Raw genomic sequence first — 17605 nt, 5'->3', positions numbered from 1 at the left:
TCTCATTTGTTCTTAAAGATTATGAGGGATACTTCTTTTTTACTTTCTAAAGGATACTTTAAAAAGGGATGTAACCAGAAGAAAAGTTAATAGGAGTGACTCATGCAATCTAAGTGTGTGAAGAATGACTGACCTCAAAAAAAAAAAAAAAAAGACTACTGAGGTGAATTTCCAACAATGTCAGGCCATACTGTAACAAATTTGGCTAAGGCAGCCTTTGCAGTTCTGAGATCAATGAAGCAGTGCTTGAGGAAGACTGCAGCCATTACATCCTGGCTGTGTGTACTGGAAGGCATACATGGTGAAAAACCAGTCCTGTTAGACTTTGGTATTCAAAATGAGCAAAAAATGCTGTGCAGCAGAAATAGAAAACATCTGGACAATGTACCTCAAATATATAGGTTAGCTTATAGGGAGAGTAATTGGATTAATTTAAGGAAGAATTCAGCGAGTATTATGAAAACCACTCAGGAAATCCTATCATCACAGACCACTGAATGGTATGAGGGTATTCTGGGAAAGGCTACTACTCCTCCGGCTTGCCATTTGCTGTTGGGATGGTAGTGAGTTAAATATGTGATTTGATTTGGTGTGACCATCTTTGTGTTATTTTCAGTCTGTATTTTAGGGAATATAGTCAGCTCAACCACCTATGAGGACTACTGCAGGCATTCTTCACCCCAAGAACATGGATTGGTTGTTTTGATGTAGAATGCATGTGGATGAGCAATGGAAAATAACTGGGTTTTAATTTAAAAACTACCAGTTCTCAAGATGATATGGCTGCATGTATTTCTGATTATTTTTACTCTGATAAAATGTGGAGTTCTTGTCAAATTTGAGTTCTGTTTGATTGAAACTGGAGGCTGCAGTCGTGCCATTGCTTGTCCTGAGTGACTGGGTATGAGATGTTGCTCCCAAAAGATTTTGGTATCGTAGGCATGTGCAGTGGGAGTGTAGTTGGTTACTATAGGATAAGTATTTCTTTTGTGTATTTTCTTACTTTTGATTCTTTATGAGCTTAATGATAATTTAGTATGGTTTTTTCTGCTGAATGTTTACTTTATATAATAATTCATAATAATTTTTAGATTTTCAGAAGAAATTCCAACAGAAGAGAAGGAAAAGAAAAGTGATATTCTTAACATTTTTTCTGTTGCTTCAGGCCATTTATATGAACGTTTTTTAAGGTAAGGAAAGGTAAAAGGGAAACTAAATTTTCATACTAGCACTAAGCAACTTAAAGAAACTGATTTTTTTAAACAAAATAAAAATAATAAATTGTCAATACATAGAAAGGTTGTATACAATGAGGACTATATTACTCTTTGCTTAAGAACAAAGTGATTCAACATAAAAATGTTCAAAAGTACCATTATTCTTTGAAGATAGAAAAATGTTCTCCTTGTCTTTCATGTGTGAAGTACAAACAAAAGATGAAGTTCAGCCTCTCTGTATAAAGATGTAACAGAAGTGACTTCATAATCTTGTATCTAGAATTGTATCTATTTGTGTTTAGTCCAAACTGTGGGTTTACTATATGCACATATGGTTACATAAGTTAATATAAGGTATTAATCATTATTCTAATTTTGTCAGGCATTCTCTGAGAATAAAACTTGTTAATAAATCCACTTTTGAAATTGTTCCTTCTGCTGTTGCTTAGCCAGTGTGAATAGAATAAGTCCATCTCAAAACAGTGTTGAACACATGCTCTTTAAAGCTTTTAATTAGAAATAGATAGAAAATTCTGCTTAAGTTGGGTAAAAGAAAATTATACTTAGAAAGTTTTAACACTTTTTAAGTGCAGTTGTAATGTAATGACCTGTGTGTATTTGTTTGTTTATTATAGACTTATATTTCCACAGAATTATGATGCTTTCTGTCCTACGTCATACAAAAACACCAGTTAAATTTTGGTTTCTGAAAAACTACCTCTCCCCTACATTTAAGGTAGGAGAAAAGTCTTTCTTTTATTATTTTTTTTCTTTAAAATTTTAAATAATTTTTTTAAAATTACAATGGAGTAACTGTATAATTCAAATTAAATTTTCACAGTGGAAAATGATCTCTGAGTGGATTAAATAGTTTTAAATACTAATAGTTTTAAATATTAATAGTTTTTAAAGTATTCTGTATAAGATTCTTCTCTTGTGGAATGCAAAGCTCAGTGATAAATTATAATAATTTATTCTCTTCTGCTAGTCTCCAAGAGCTTGCATAAAATGTTTTTACTACTGGTGTAGCCGAGGATACTGCTAAAACTAAAGAAACATTTCAGAAAGAAACATTTCATAATAAACTGTGTAGTCAGTGAGGCCAATACAGCTACAACTGTTTTGCACCAGTCAGTCTTTTTCCTTTTGAATCCTTCTGTGTCCCATTTATGTGCACCAAATAGGTTTTTTTTGTTTTTCTTCTAGGATGTTATTCCTCACATGGCTAAAAAGTATGGTTTCAACTATGAGTTAGTACAGTATAAGTGGCCCCGCTGGCTTTATCAACAGACAGAAAAACAGAGAATTATCTGGGGCTACAAAATTCTTTTCTTGGATGTTCTTTTCCCTTTGGCTGTGGATAAAATAATATTTGTCGATGCTGACCAGGTAAGAAAAAATAATAGTACATAAATAAATGTATGAGGAATTCATATGGCCTTAAATTGATGCAGTCTCATCCCCTATGGTCATTTATTCAGACGTTGGTCTTGTAAGAATACTGCAGCTGTATGAACAGAACCAGTGGTGTTGCAGAATGTGAAATGCAATAATTTCACTTGTCTTTAGTCATGTGGACATTGAGTCTCACTACACTGAGTTGTCCTAAATTGTCTGTGGAGAGAGAAAGGCACCTGGAGAGGTGAGTGTGATCTTAAACGGGCCTTTCACTGAAACTGTATTGGAGTGAATCAGTCTCTGGACTGATTGTGAGACGACTTCTCCACTGTCCAAGGAGTCTGAGGGGATTAGTTTGGACCATTTGAACAACTTCGAGATGGCTGAAATTTGTCAAGATTAATCTTGTCTCTATTTTAAATTTGTATGCAGTCTTTCACTGAGGAATGAGTATTGTATAATATACTGAAAGACAAAATGCTGTCTCCAAGAGATGAGGCATTGAAAAGTCTATCACAAGGTTGTTAAAAACGTCAGGACAAGTATTAATGTATTTTGGTCCTTTTCCAAAGCTTGAGAATAAATTGAATTTAGGTGTAGTAATGCAGACTGCAACTTTCTGCAGTTTCATCTGGATACACCATCTGGTAACACTGGTTGTCTGTCCTCACAGCTGTAAGGATTTCTCTCTACACCCAAATAGCTAAAACTTTTTTTTACCACTGATAAATTAGATGGAGAAGGATTGAACAGTAAATAAAGGACATTTTTAAAATGTCATTATAACCTATTTTTAAAAGTACTTTATCACTCGATACAAAGATTTTTCAAATGATGCAATAATTTTGGAATACCAAGTTAGGTAACAAATAGGAAGGATTCTGTAAAAGGGACATGCTTGGTAGAGTTTAGAAGTTATGCTTTTTCATTAAGGAATTTAGTCTTGGGCAACCAGAAACACTGATCTATGAATTAAAAAATATTGTGCCTGGTTTATTTAATTTACTTATTAAATGTGTTACACAGATGACCATTGTTAATAAGATAATAAACACTTTTTTTAACTTGAAGAATAATTGGGTAAATATCTTCTAGTGGAATATTTTATCTATACTCTGCTGTCGTAGTGTTTCAGGTTTTTTTTTAATCTAAAATAAAACTTTGTGAAACTTGCTGCAATACCTACCCTCATATGCATACCTTAGAAACAGTACTAAATTGTAGAAATAACTATATTCTTATTTAGATTGTGAGAAGTGACCTGAAAGAACTCAGAGATCTAGATCTAAATGGAGCTCCCTATGGATACACACCTTTCTGTGACAGCCGGAAGGAAATGGATGGGTACCGTTTCTGGAAATCAGGATACTGGGCATCACATCTTGGGAAAAGGAAATACCATATTAGGTAGGATAACATATTTTTGTGCAGTGTGTGCATTTAATTGAAATCTGGGTCTTGATATTGATCGCCGAGGCTTTCAAAACCAATTGCCCTCCAGTCGTTCTCAGCAAGAGATGAATAAGGCATGAATTCTGATGACATATTGATTTCACTTTTCTATTGTAGCTTTAGCCACTTAATTAAGAAAAATATTCCTTCAGGATGGGAACATGTTTTAGTTTCTTGTTACTTTTATTTATATTATCAAAAAGAAGGTGAAACTCCCCAACTTAATTTTTTTTTTTTAAAACTTTTTAGTGCCTTATATGTTGTGGATCTGAAGACGTTCAGAAAGATTGCAGCTGGAGACAGGCTTCGGGGCCAGTACCAGGCTCTTAGTCAAGATCCAAACAGTCTGTCAAATCTAGATCAGGTATAAATGGCTTTAAGCAACTTGGGGTTTATTTTCTTTATCTTTCTCAAATTGCATGGAATTGTTGTGTAGCTCAATGTGTATGTTATGTAATTGTAAAACTGTTTGCCATGTACTGCTGTTTTAGCACATTTTAAGTTGTGCATGTGAGCACAGTTCAGAAAACTGAACACTAAATGATTATTGTTTTAAATAATTGTTTAATGTGGAAAAAAATAAGGAAAAAACAACATAGAGAGCTGTTCACCTTTATTCTGATAATGGTAATTATATTCTTATTTGGGAAGAGCTTTTTCCTTTTTCTTCTTTTTTTTCATCAATGTAAATTTAATTTTTTTTTTTTGTAAGCTAACTGCAAAGGCACTCTGGTGGTTGCTGTACATCGTCACCCTGTGCTGGCTGTAGTCTTTATTTATGTAATTCCAGCAATTTTTAAACCCAAATGAGGTACATCAGGGTGCAGTCACAAGCGTGTAAGTGGATCCCATGGAAACATAACATATTTAAATTTATTACTTTTTTCCTGTAATAGAGGTTATTTAAATTGATAGAAGATGGATAGTAAACAGCTCATTACATTTCTGCCAGAGTCAATAATATTTATGTCTCACTTTGGGTGAACTGCAGAAGGCTTCATAAGTGAGATTGTCCCTGCTTTATTTGTTTTCCTCGTGGAATTCCTAAAGCACAAAAGGTTTTTACCTGCCTATAGCAGCAAAGGGATCCCACGGTAGCAAAGCCTACATCTCTCGGTGCCTACTTTCCACCCCCCTGCTCTGCAAGCAAATATTTCTCTCTTACATAAGGACATTATTGCCACTTGCTTTTTTTTTTTTTCCAGAAATAAAAGTAAAAATTGAAAATAGCAGTTCTTATAATACTGGACAAAGAAAAGTGGAAATAGAGCTACACTAAAAACTCAGAGTAGACTGGACACAGGGAGTTGGAGCAGCCTTTAGCTGTAATTGTTAAGAGCAAAAGACTGACATAACAGCAACACCCATATTTCACTTCTCTTTTTCTGGACAATGGAATGAATTGGTGTCCCTGTATCACACTTAGTCCTGATAGGATGTAGCTGTATGTTCTCCAAACATAGTCTTACCCATATGTGCAAGTTGTCTTTCACAAAGACCTTTAAATATTCAGAAGCTGGGTACAGAGCTTCCACTATAATGCTGATTTTCAGAAATAGTAATGAGATTTATCTAATGTTCTCAAAATGTTAAAAATGTGTCTCTATTTTAAGATTCTTATATTTTCAATTACAGCATTAATACATGGTGGCATATATCTCTTATAATAATAACTCTTGGATCAAATAAAAAACCACTTAAGGAGCAGATGTTAAGGTAGCTAAAGCTTGGCAGAAAGGAATTGGAATTAGTTGGAAAAATATTTCAAAGTAATATGTTCGTACTAATCTGGTTTCTGACTGTATTGATAGGAACTACTTTCTGTCTTAATTGCTACTACTTACACAAAATACAGCAATATTCCTAGAAATACAAACTACAGTGCAATGTATTTGAGTCCTGGAGAGCTTTCATCTACTGATAAGGATGCATTGTGATCTTTTTATTACTATTTTTACTTTAAATACCTGACTGGAGTGCTCACTGCTCTTCTCAAAGAAGAAGCAATCTCAGCTCTTTGCTCATCTGCCAGCACTGCTGCCTTCATGGGTGGTAGTTAAGGTTATGCTAATATAAACCACAAAAGAGAAATAGATGGAAGGGAAAATTGTGCTTTTAAATGCCAAGGAGAGTAAGTATAGAACTCCTAGGGAGAAAAATTACACATCATAAAAAATAGACTTCCAATACAGTAATTTTGTTTAGATTTTTTTTTTTAAATCATTCTTTTCTTCTGTTTACTTTAAATCCTGGCACTAGCAGCTGACTTTCTGCCCCATGTAACAATTTGTAAATCCACAACTCAGGAATTGTAGTAACTCAGGAATTGTGATTTCATTTACAAAGTCGTAGAGGCACAACAGAAAACTAGTCTCTCTTCTTTTGAAATTGAGATGGTGATAAACCATTTTTTAATCTTCCAAAAAATTGTAGAATTTAAGTTTTTCAAAAATTAAAGCATTTCACTTTTTAATGTCTTGGCTCTCAATTTACATTTGAATGTCTATATTTGAAATAAATTACGTCTTTCATAATGCAGCAATATGTGCTGTTTTATTCTGTCACATTTAGCAACATGAATTGGCAAAATAAGATGTGACTAATACTTATCACAGTACTGACATTTATTTTAAAGTATAATGTAGGGTTTGCACATGTGAGGGAGCTCACAAATGGATCTGCCAATTACACCTATTATTTTAACTATGGCCAGTGAATGACTGCCCGAGGTTTTTGTGATTTGTAAATGCTGCTCCCTACATTCAGCAAGATCTTCATTTGAAGTTTTCTTGATGAGAGTACCTGACTGCATAGTACAGGTTAGAAAAAAAAAAAAGTAAAGTAAGGAAGGTAGCTAGAATAGCAGTTTAATAGCTTTTCCTTCTCACGCTCGTGTTTCTGGAATCCATTTTCCTAGAAGTCGTCTAAATTTAGAGTAGTGGTGTAATCCTGCATTATATGGGTTTTGAGGGATATTTTTTTCCAATTTAAGGAATGGAGAGATGGTTTAAGTTTTGCTCTTTAGCAGTATTTATGGTATGACATGCAGTACCACGAGTCTGAACCACGAGTATCAGACAGAAGTATTGTTATGTCAAGCTAAGGAAAGACAGATGTAAGTACAAGAAAAAAATTGCTTAGTAAATGAGAGGTGGAATTGGCATCAAAATGAGCATGACTAAGTTTTGAATCTACTTGAAAAAGAACTAGGTGAGCACTGAGAAGGAAATGTAAGAAGAAGAAAATGTAAGAGTAATAGGCAAAGATTCTACTTTTAAGTAGCTGCTTGATAACCAGTTACATTACATTCAATGCTAATTTATGATTTTACAAAATTTGTACAGGATCTCCCCAATAACATGATTCATCAAGTAGCCATTAAGTCTCTCCCTCAGGAGTGGCTTTGGTGTGAAACCTGGTGTGATGATCAGTCCAAGAAAAAGGCTAAAACAATAGACTTGGTGAGTTGATCCTGACTTGAATTAGTTTTATAGATTAACAACTTTGCTGTGATTTCTGTGGCTTTTAAGTATATGTCATGTCATGAAGGCAGCCTTGATGGAAGGCACTGGAACACTCAGTCCTTTTCCTCTCCTGGTTGCTCTTACAAATTTCTTACATTAAAGCTGAAAACTGTACCAAAAAATTAAGTGTTGCTGTCTCTTAACTGGACAAGATTGAGGCTTTTCACACCCATACATGTATTTTCCTAATAATTTTTCCATACTCAGCCTGGTTTCTAGAGCTGTGATGAACTACTGTTAACGCTCTGGGCATTGTGTGCTGCTGTTGCACTCCCTACATAGAAGGTTCCTCCAGAACTCGATGATTATAGGACTTAATATTATTATGGTTTCTTTGTCTATTTCATCACTATAAACAGGAGATAAAGCAAAGCTTAAAAAGTGTAATGTTCAGGGGATTATCCATGTCTAGAAAGAAGAAAGTGTACTTTCTTTGGGAATAGAAACAGAAAGAGAAAATCTTCCTCTCTCATTATTAAACCCCATCCCACCCTCTTTCATTCCCCATTATCATGTATCACTTGATACTGAGATTTCCATTTATATTATTTTATGGAAGTAGTCAATACATTTTTCTAGACAACACTAGAGGAAGCATCATAAATGTAATAAAAAAACCTTTATCAGATTCAACCTCAGTGTGCCAATGTATATCTTGCATCTCCCCATGTAACTTTGTCTAAATCTTAGTAGTCTTGTCCTGGCCATCTCTGTGCTATACATATAGTCAGGAGCAGGGGGAAAAGGAAAAGTATTTACAATTATATGTTGTGAGTTATTTGAATTATTTGAACAGGATTTATTTGCAATTTTAGTGTAATTTTTTTAATAATAATTTCAATAATAATGTCCAAGTGACTGACCTTGCATGACTGACATTGCAAATGCTGACAAAATTATTTGAGCTAAGTTCTCTGAGGAGATGTTATTTTCACATTTGCTTTGTTTACATCTAATGTTTTAAACTTTCAGTGCAACAATCCCCAAACCAAAGAACCAAAATTAGAGGCTGCTGCCCGGATAGTTCCTGAATGGGTTGACTACGACTCTGAGATACGAAAGTTAATACAGCAAATTGAAAAAGAGAAGAAAAATCTAACATCGTTATTTCAAAAAGGTAATTTACATGCATATTCATCTGTTAGCTTTTAAAAATTAAATATTAATATAGTTGAAATTAAGATTGCAGTCAGTAAGCACAAATCTTTTATTTGTGTAATTTTCCCTGTTCTTAGAGAAATTGTGTGGGTTTTTATGGTTGTGTTATGCTTCTTTACATAAGAGTTACACTGAGAGGATAAAATCTTTTGTTTCGTGCCAGAATCTAAGAGAATGTTTCGTGGTGTCCTGTTCTTGGACCTCAAACACAACTGTCACATGTCATTTGAGGCACAAATATTAAATAAAGCATATTAGCTTAGACGTCACTTAGATAACCTAAAGCTCATGTCTGTTAAGCAGTAGGTAACTCAGTCTCTGTTAAGTTGTCTCCAGGCTCATGTATGCAGCCTTTTTGCACCAGACTAAATTGTGGTTTAGGCTACAAATAGAGTTTATCTTATTTATTTACTAATGTGTTTTAAACTGAGTTTGTTAAATAGTATGAGAAAAAAATCCAAACAACCAACAACAAAACCACCAAAAAACCCCAACACACTTATAGAACTTCTATTAAGACTTCTTGGAGTAATGTGAAACAAAACAAAAGAAAAAGATGCTCTCAGCCCTTAAGGTTGAAGAAAAAACTTGGCAGATATATATTTAAAAGTCTTGAGTCAAGGCACAAATTCACTTTCACTTATAAAGAATTCTTAGTGGTTTTTATTCTTTGTGAAAGCTTATGCTCAACTTTTAGCAAGGCTCCAAAAGTGAAGTTCATGTTGCATGACTGACTAGCAGCAAATGGAAAGTAAAGAGCTTTCTTCACATTTTACAGAACTGTCTTTATCTAACTTGTTTTTATAATTTCTTTTTCCCTTTGGTTACAGGTCTTAAACATGATGAACTTTAGTACAGCCCTTGAACAACAATGGTGACAACTCAAGAGTCTTCTGGAAAAGACTGAAGGGGAGTTACAAATGTTACAATGGCACTATTTGCAACATTCTTTAATGTTAAGTCAAATATTTTATAACTTATAGTGTTATTTAAAACATTTTAAATGCAATACAAAACTGAGAAATCCACAGGTACTTGGGGTTGTGGCTTTTTTTATCCAGTGTGGAGTTTGTTTTTCTTTTCCTTCTTTAAAGTACAGTTTGCCCAGAGGATTTTAGAATACGTTGAAAGTGGTGTTCAACTTCTCAAAGATATGTTGTCAGTCTGGGGGAGGACATACACATTAAGTATGTACATGAAAACTGGTTTGTGCATATTACATGCATTAAGTTTATGTATTAAAACATCAAGAGTTTTGGTTATATGTCTATAGTTTTGTCCCTGGAGAACTGCTGTGGTCACAAGGAAGTATCTCAGTGTAGCAAAGATAAGACACAAAAAATAACTTTAGTAATTTAGACCACACAAAGACAAGTCAACTTGGAAGCTAAAAACAAGGAATGACACTTTTCATTTATTGTGCAGGATTGCTGCACTCTTACAAATTTTAAAAACTAAGTTTTGATTCTTAGGCTCCTTTTGGTCACTTAAATAGTGTGTCATAAAATTCCATTATGACTTTGGTTAAGGTGGCTTTCCAACCAGCACACATTGCATCAGAAGGTCAGTACCTGAAAGCTGTTTCTACTTGGTTTTGATTATCATCATCCTGTTTAAAACTGAAAATAAAATAATGAAATATGTGAGTATTTTTGATTATCAGTGGTGTTTCCTATAATTTTCTAAGTCTGTACTCACAAAACTGTTGCTTTAGTGGGCTACTGACATTTTGATCCCACAAAAATTGCAGGGAAAAGTTCTTGCAATACACATATTTGAAAAGGAGGAATTTATTACTTAAACTGAAATCTAGTGCCTTAAATATATACTCTGTTGTTTAGACTGTGCTGGTTTCAAAATTGGACTGGATGAGACCACAAATTCTTGTAAGAACAACTTCATGCAGTCTTTCAGTCTAAATGCTTGAAATTACAAAAGACAAGGCAATTTGCACTAAGTGGGTGAATCTACAGTGAGTTGCATAGTATTTCCATACCAGCAAATAACTGAATAAACAATAAGAGAAATGAAGCCTATTTTGTATGTACTGTCATTGTCCTCAGATGTTGGCTGTTTACAATGGAAGAGCAAGTATTTAAAATTATGCCTTGCTGGTATTTTTCAATTCCTATTACTAAGAACATGAGATATGCAGATTTTATTTTTTTTACAGCTTTTTGTATTCTTTGTTGTTTTACCTTTATGCATTTTGAACAGTTTGAACGTGTCGCATACATTTTTTTAAATATCTTTTGTGGGATTTTCTTTGTATGAAGCACCCAATGGAGCATTTCCTGTGTGACCCACCAGCAGCAATCAGTAAACTCTCATGTCAGTTCCCTTTAACTGTCCCATTTCAGTGCAGCATCTGTTTTGTTATGCTTGTTCTCTAACATAGTTACTTCAGAATATCAGCCAGCAGGTCAAAAATACTGGAACATAAACTTGGTATTTTTATACCATATAGATGGACTTAAAATTGACCTAGCAGATGCATATGCACCATTACTATAAATTCCATGCATAAGAAGAAAATAACTGATATTCCATATTAGAGAAAAATACTTACTCTGCAGCAGCATTTCACATCCCTCTGCCTTGGTCTCTCATGCTTGGAGTGTACACTGGAAAGCTTGTTTTAAGGCAGAAGTTAATGGTTCTTCATCTGTAAGAAACCTTAGTTCTCTTATGAGTACCTGTGTGGGAAGTTTCTGTTATGCAGTATAAAAAGTGGATAGTTTATGCACTGATTTTGTGTTCAGGTTTTCTGTAGCATCCTGTTCTTTTTTGAATTGGATTACTTCTACAGGCTTTAAAAAAGGAAATAGCTGTTTAAATACTATTTCCTTGAGATTACTTAAGTGATTAGAATATAATTTTTAGAAATGCAATTTGCTGGAGGTATTTTTGAAGATGTAAAAGGTGTCATGCAATTTCCTGCAGTGTTTTATATATTTGTAAAAAAATTTTTACAATATTTTTTCTGCATAATACTACTTTCAAAGAAAGCTCTTTTTTTTGAGATTATACATTGGTTTATAGAACAAGAAGGGTCCCACCAATATATTCACTACTTGTTAAAGATCTCTTGAAAGCAGCACTTTGAGTCATTAGCATATATTTTTAATGCCAAACCCATGTATTGTGTATATTGTACAAAATATTAAAAGGTGCCACTGGAGAAAAAAAATAATATTATTTTCTGTTCTCCATTTTTGTATTATACAATAGCCATTAAATACTTTGCTAGTAGATCCAAAGCAAAAAAATTGCAGCAAGTCCTTAAATGCCTTTAATCTACAGAAAGTGTTTTTGCAGGGAAGCAACAGCAACTAGGAACCTGCTGCAGGGTGAGAACTTTCTTAAGAGAGGCAGACCAAGCTTATTTGTTGTTTCCAAGCTGCATGCTCTGCCCTAGGAGCGGTGAGAAAACACATCCTGGATTAGTGGAGTGTTGCCACATGGTTTGAATTAGTAAATAAACAAAGTAATATTTGAACTATTCAAATGAAGGGTTTTTACAATTTATATCCATATTGCTATTATAGTGTCTTTTCTAGCTCTTAACTCTTCTTGGTATCAGCTTGTAAGTTTAGCAGAAAATGTATGAACCAGACATTAGTGCACTGCTGATGATGAGCCAGAGTTATAGTATTGAAAACATTTCTCTTTTACCCTTTTCCCTGCCTCACTCTGAAACATTGCAGAGTCATAGAACCATAGGATACCAGGTTGGAAGGGACCTCCAGGATTATCTGGTCCAGCCTTCTTTGGCAAAAGCACAGTCCAGACAAGATGGCCCAGCACTCTGTCAGGAAAAGCTTCATGTCCAACCATGTCCCTGGGGAGATTATTCCAAAGGCTGGTTGTTCTCACTGTGAAACTGGCGTTCAACAGGGTTTCTACAATTGCAGTAGTTGACTTCTACACATTCAAGTTTCTCTTACCACAGAATATGACTCCTCCCCCCTCTTCTCCCCTGCCTGCTGGCACTCTGGCAGCCTTGTACTGCATTTCTGCACAGCTCTAACTCCAAACCTGGAGAGCAGGATGAGCAAAGAAGGGCAGACAGATACACAGCAGTGCTTTCTTGTCATCATAAATATCTTTATTGTGAAAAATACCATAAAATAATTCCCACAGTTCTAGAAAAAAACAGTTCTTGCTTTTTAGATTCATGATTTCATATAAAGACATTTTATAATTCGAAACATTTGATAAATCTCTGGCTAGCTTTACTTATCCTTCTTATAACATAAAACTGCTACTTAGAGATTTGCTGAGGGAAAAAAAATTATTCTGCCATTTATGTTATGATTTTATGGATAAAAGTGTGTATTACAGAGCAAACAAACAATACCTTACAATAAGGCACTTTTAAATACAACTAACCTGCTATGCTATCTTGGCTAGTTTCTGGCAAAGCTCCTATAAATCACAGCCCTAAACAGAAGAATAATTCTTGTTCCAAACATTGGTCTGAAAACTGAAATGATAACAAGCTTTATGTTTTTTTTAAAAAAAGTTTAAGCTGACACATTTTCTGCATATGTCACAAGTTTGAGCACTTCAGTCTGTAGTTCACTTTGAATCTGTTTTAACACTGATCATCAGTACATCAGTATTAAACATGTACCAAGTATAATATGCCCCCCCACCTTCCTTTTAAAATAAGTTGGAAACAGGTTTATTAAAACTGAAAGAATTCAACAGAGGAAGTTTGCATCTACATACAGGCCAATTATGGTAACGATGCTTCATGCACATCTCAGGGTTGACAAACTAGCAAGACATTTATTCCAACGTTCAGTTATTGAACATTATTGCACTACAGACACCCACTAATAAATAAAAATGCAAGTTCAGCTTCCTTGCACGTTGCCTGCACCATGAACACTCAGCATGTTACCAGCGCTTCATTTTCCAAAGTCGCATCAGGAAATGCATCACTGTATCTGGAGAGCCTTGCAATGTAAATGGTTTCTTTTTAACAAACTTCGTCTTTCTGCGTTTCCAGAAGTACCTCAAAGCCCTTAGGAATAGCACTGGGGTGGTAACACTTCTTGTAAACAGCTGCTGCTCAATACTAGTAAAGCTTTGTTCTCCACTGTCATTTTTTGCCTTTGTTTCCAAGAACCTTTCTTTCATGGAACAAATCCATGAACAGCATTCAGGTACTAATCATCTTCCTTCTTCTACTGACTACATTCAACCCTTATTTTTTTTTCTTAAAATGTAATTTTCCCTTTCCCATTCATTCTCAAAATGCACATGGTCCTTTTTGGTTCCTGAATGCTCCCAGCGTACACTAGAACTGTCCTGCTGCCCCAGAGAAACAAACCCGTGCTGCTCCAACATCAGTGCCTTGTATGAAGAATTTACTCATGAGGGACCATCTTATTCCTTCCCTAGAAGAAAAAAAAAAAGTAAACCCCAGGAAACACTTCTCTCAGCTCTGGTTTTTAAAACAGAGAAGGGAGAGGGATGAGGGGGAAAAAAAAAAAAAGGAACACGGGCAGTTCTTGGAAAGACATTTCATTCCCATCTCTTCCCCAGCACACAAACACAGCTGTCTGTGGTCCTTGTTGTGATGTGCAGCCCAACCACACTCCTGTACAAAATGTGACATATTGCTTACACTGCTCATTCAATACTCATTTAAAAACGGCCCCTTCTGTAGTGAACGAGCCGATACAGAAGGGTTTGCACAGAGCAATGGCTCATGCACACACACACACACACACAGAGCAACCACCAGGAACCACCCTGCCCACAACAGGCATGGCTGGGTTGACCTCCCCCTCAGGGGCTGAGAGGAGCCACGGGGGGACACATGAGAGCCACCTGTCCGTCCTTTATGTACTCCAGCAACAAGCAGATGCACAGAGGCCAATTCCACAGGGCAACAGGTTACTCGCTGTGCAGCAAGTTCCTGTGTCTGAGACCCAGAGAGTCATGCCAGCCTAGAGTGCTCTGAACAGTGTCCTGAGCATCTGGTACAGAGCTTAAGCAAAAAACTTTCCAACAGGTCAAAGGCACAAGCTGAACTAGGAAGTCATTCAACTTGGGAAACATCTGACACTGGGGTTTCACAGGCTGCTGGGGTGGTTTTGAACCAAAAACTCTTAGACCACCACACTGCTACCCAGCTTGAAGATAAATTTCTGCTGAACGCGTGGCTTTGCAATTATGTTCATGAAGTACTTGGGCAGGAGCCAAGGGTTATGCTCCAACAGCAACTTTGACTATAGTAAGATAAAATGCACTTTCAGACTGAAGGCCTTATTTGCCTATTCCATTTGTTTCACTGCGGCTGCTTATGGTTTCAAATGCCACAAGTTGAAGTGAGAGAGGGTTCCTATCAACTGATTATTGTTTTCCAGTTAAAATGCAATCAACACTGATGAACCGTAATTCTGCGTTCTAAGAAAATGGTTGCTGATGAAACTCATCAGTTACAGAACAGAGGACTCCTCACTCCTCCCAGCTACAGCCCTGGAAACACTGTACATCACACTCTCACAGTTCCATCAACCGCACCAAACCAATTTTAACTATGTGCATATAGAAAAAAATAAACTAGACTTCTGGCTAGTGGGAAGTTAGTCCCTCTTTTTGCACACATTTGTTTCTGCAGTACCGTGGCTGTTACACAAAACACAAAATTACTTCAATTTCCCAAAGTATTAATTCCCTGTTGCACCACCCAACAGAAATGAAGTTGTATTACAGGAGTCAATATCACATTCCTGGTCAGCAGTACACTCACCTCACAACCTCTCTTAGTTCTGAATTTTTGTACAGAACTAACAAATTGCTGCACAGTCAGGGATATGTCACAACAAATTTTCTGCTCAAATCTCAAGCAGGTATTTTGTTAAAGTGCAAACTACTCAAGAATCATACCCAAATAAACAACCCAAATGACATTCAGAAAAAAAAGTGTGGGTTTTTTTTTTTTTTAGTTTCATAGTTGACCATTACCACCCAGGAAATCACCCCAATCCATTAATGAGCAAAGCGAGCAGACATTTTCAAATACAGTTACTCCCAAGCACTCTTTTTCCAGAGCGATTGCTGGGACTGGTTCAGCACACAGGCTCTTCTCCCGCCTGTGGTGCTGCCGACACCAACACAGCAGGTGCTCACCAGGGTTTCCTCTTAAGAGATGGATCGTTCTGCTGAGCATGACCAACAGTTTGTTAATGTGGAGACTACTGTATCTACCCCTGCCATGTTTATTAGGCCCCGATCCAGAAAAATATTTACATGCATTTTTATCTTTAAGCATATACTTGAGTCCTAAATTTAAGCGTTGTCCTAAGTAGCATCTTATTGTTTTTTCCATCCATGGGAATAAACATGTCCTGCATATCCACAACAAATACAAAGGCAGTACAACTCCCCCCCCCAGCCAGTGTGAGCTTGTCAAGCAAACCCACTGAATACCAAAAGAAAGAAAGACCTTCCTTCTAGTGCAGTAAGACTCTGGGTTAAGGACAACATTAGAAATTAAGATTTTGGGTCTTGAACTGAGAGACTTTTTATTTTTCAATGAATTGAGTAAAAAACAGCAGCAGCCACCAGAAACAGTCTTGGCTCTAACTGAAGTGAAATTTGAATGTAAATGGTCCTCCTCCAGAACCAAAGGGGTTGAATCCTTGCCACGTGTTCCAGTTCCTGTGGAAAGGGTTGCTGCCACCCTGCTGACTCTCTGCATCCAGTGGGTCCTCTCCTGCATCAAACTTCCGTCTCATTTCTGGAGGAAAGAAAGCCAAGATGGAATTATGGCAGAGTAATAACAGGGCTTCCCTGGAACACTTCAGGTGCTGTTATAATCTAAATGCAATTTGCAATAGCACTCGAGGCAGGAGACACCCGTATCCTTGAAGTAAGCATATCCAGAGTTACTCGATCCTAGAAATCTCTGCAAGATGATATCCCAAAAAGAGATCTTTGAAATAATAATTTTTGACTTTTAACAAAAATCACTGAAACACTGAAATAAATAATTCCAGGTTTACATCTGACTTCATATGACATACTGGATGCAAGTATTAGTGCACTACTTTCTCAAGAGAGATAAGGGGAGAAAGGGAAAAAGAGGGAAGCTGTAATGCCTGTTATGACTTACACTTGCTGTGTTTTTAACTTACTGTAAAAAAGTAATTAAAAAATGAAGTCACTGCATCATTACCTGGGTCAGTGAGGACTTCTTTAGCAGCTGCTATATCAATAAATTTTTTCTCTGCTTTCTTCTTTTCTTCCTCACTCTGGAAGTTATCAGGATGCCACTGGGATGCCAGCTTTCTGTAAGCTTTTATGATTTCTTGCTTTCGAGCATTTCTGGATGGATAAAATTATAACTAACTTAATTCTCTAAATCACGTCACACTAGTGAATCTACAGGTTAATTTTAAACACTGAGACAGTAATTAAGGGCATTAGGAAAATTATGAGTTAGTTAACCTTCTGCAAATGGCACTGAAGATTCTTTATGCAAAACGAAGCAGGTTTCAACTTCAAACAAAGATTACTCCCTCTTTTACTTCACCACCCACTAACTTTCCTTGGAAATATGCTACTGCCAGATACTATGCAGAACAGAGTTCCCAGTCTGAAGAATTTGCAATCATAACAAAAAGCACAAAAAGCAGAGATCAAATTAGTTCACGACTGGAAGGATGACCAATACTAGTTCAGAACTGGACATTTGTTTGCTCCTCATTAGAAAGGAAGTTGTTGGTTTCTCAAGGTTAATGGCAGAAGTATTTTTGATACCTTTCACTGAGTCCTTCCAAACTCTTCCAATCTATCACACTATCTGCCACAATTTTATTTTTTGTTGCTTTCAGT

The 17605-nt window shown here is 35.9% G+C and overlaps 2 protein-coding genes across 6 annotated transcripts in view; one reads left to right on the top strand and one right to left on the bottom strand.

Moving 5' to 3' along the window:
- The window catches only part of UGGT2 (UDP-glucose glycoprotein glucosyltransferase 2), an 82139-nt gene extending 71731 nt beyond the window's left edge, over window positions 1-10408 (top strand). For 2 of the 5 annotated variants that reach the window (XM_029960976.1, XM_029960975.1), the window contains 8 exons: window positions 1092-1190; window positions 1869-1953; window positions 2424-2606; window positions 3862-4022; window positions 4317-4431; window positions 7412-7528; window positions 8564-8708; window positions 9580-10408. In XM_029960976.1, coding sequence (XP_029816836.1) covers window positions 1092-1190; window positions 1869-1953; window positions 2424-2606; window positions 3862-4022; window positions 4317-4431; window positions 7412-7528; window positions 8564-8708; window positions 9580-9602 — 928 coding nt within the window. In that variant the 3' untranslated portion in view covers window positions 9603-10408. Of the gene's footprint in view, window positions 1-1091; window positions 1191-1852; window positions 1954-2423; window positions 2607-2698; window positions 2854-3861; window positions 4023-4316; window positions 4432-4779; window positions 4892-7411; window positions 7529-8563; window positions 8709-9579 lie in introns of those variants that run through there. The other 3 variants (XM_029960974.1, XM_029960977.1, XM_029960978.1) reach the window with 3 other exon arrangements.
- Window positions 10409-12835: 2427 nt separating this feature from the next.
- Window positions 12836-17605, bottom strand: part of DNAJC3 (DnaJ heat shock protein family (Hsp40) member C3) — a 30191-nt gene continuing 25421 nt past the window's right edge. The window contains exons 11-12 of the mRNA XM_029960999.1: window positions 16947-17095; window positions 12836-16508 (exon numbers count right to left, since the gene is read on the bottom strand). Of these exons, the coding sequence (XP_029816859.1) occupies window positions 16351-16508; window positions 16947-17095 (307 nt within the window). The 3' untranslated portion in view covers window positions 12836-16350. The remainder of the gene's footprint in view (window positions 16509-16946; window positions 17096-17605) is intronic.

Source organism: Manacus vitellinus, unplaced genomic scaffold (genome assembly GCF_001715985.3).
Source record: "Manacus vitellinus isolate BGI_N305 unplaced genomic scaffold, ASM171598v3 scaffold_2_pilon, whole genome shotgun sequence".
Lineage (NCBI taxonomy): Eukaryota > Metazoa > Chordata > Aves > Passeriformes > Pipridae > Manacus > Manacus vitellinus.
Note: the sequence above shows the minus strand (reverse complement) of the source record. Positions and strands in the feature narration are given on the sequence as shown.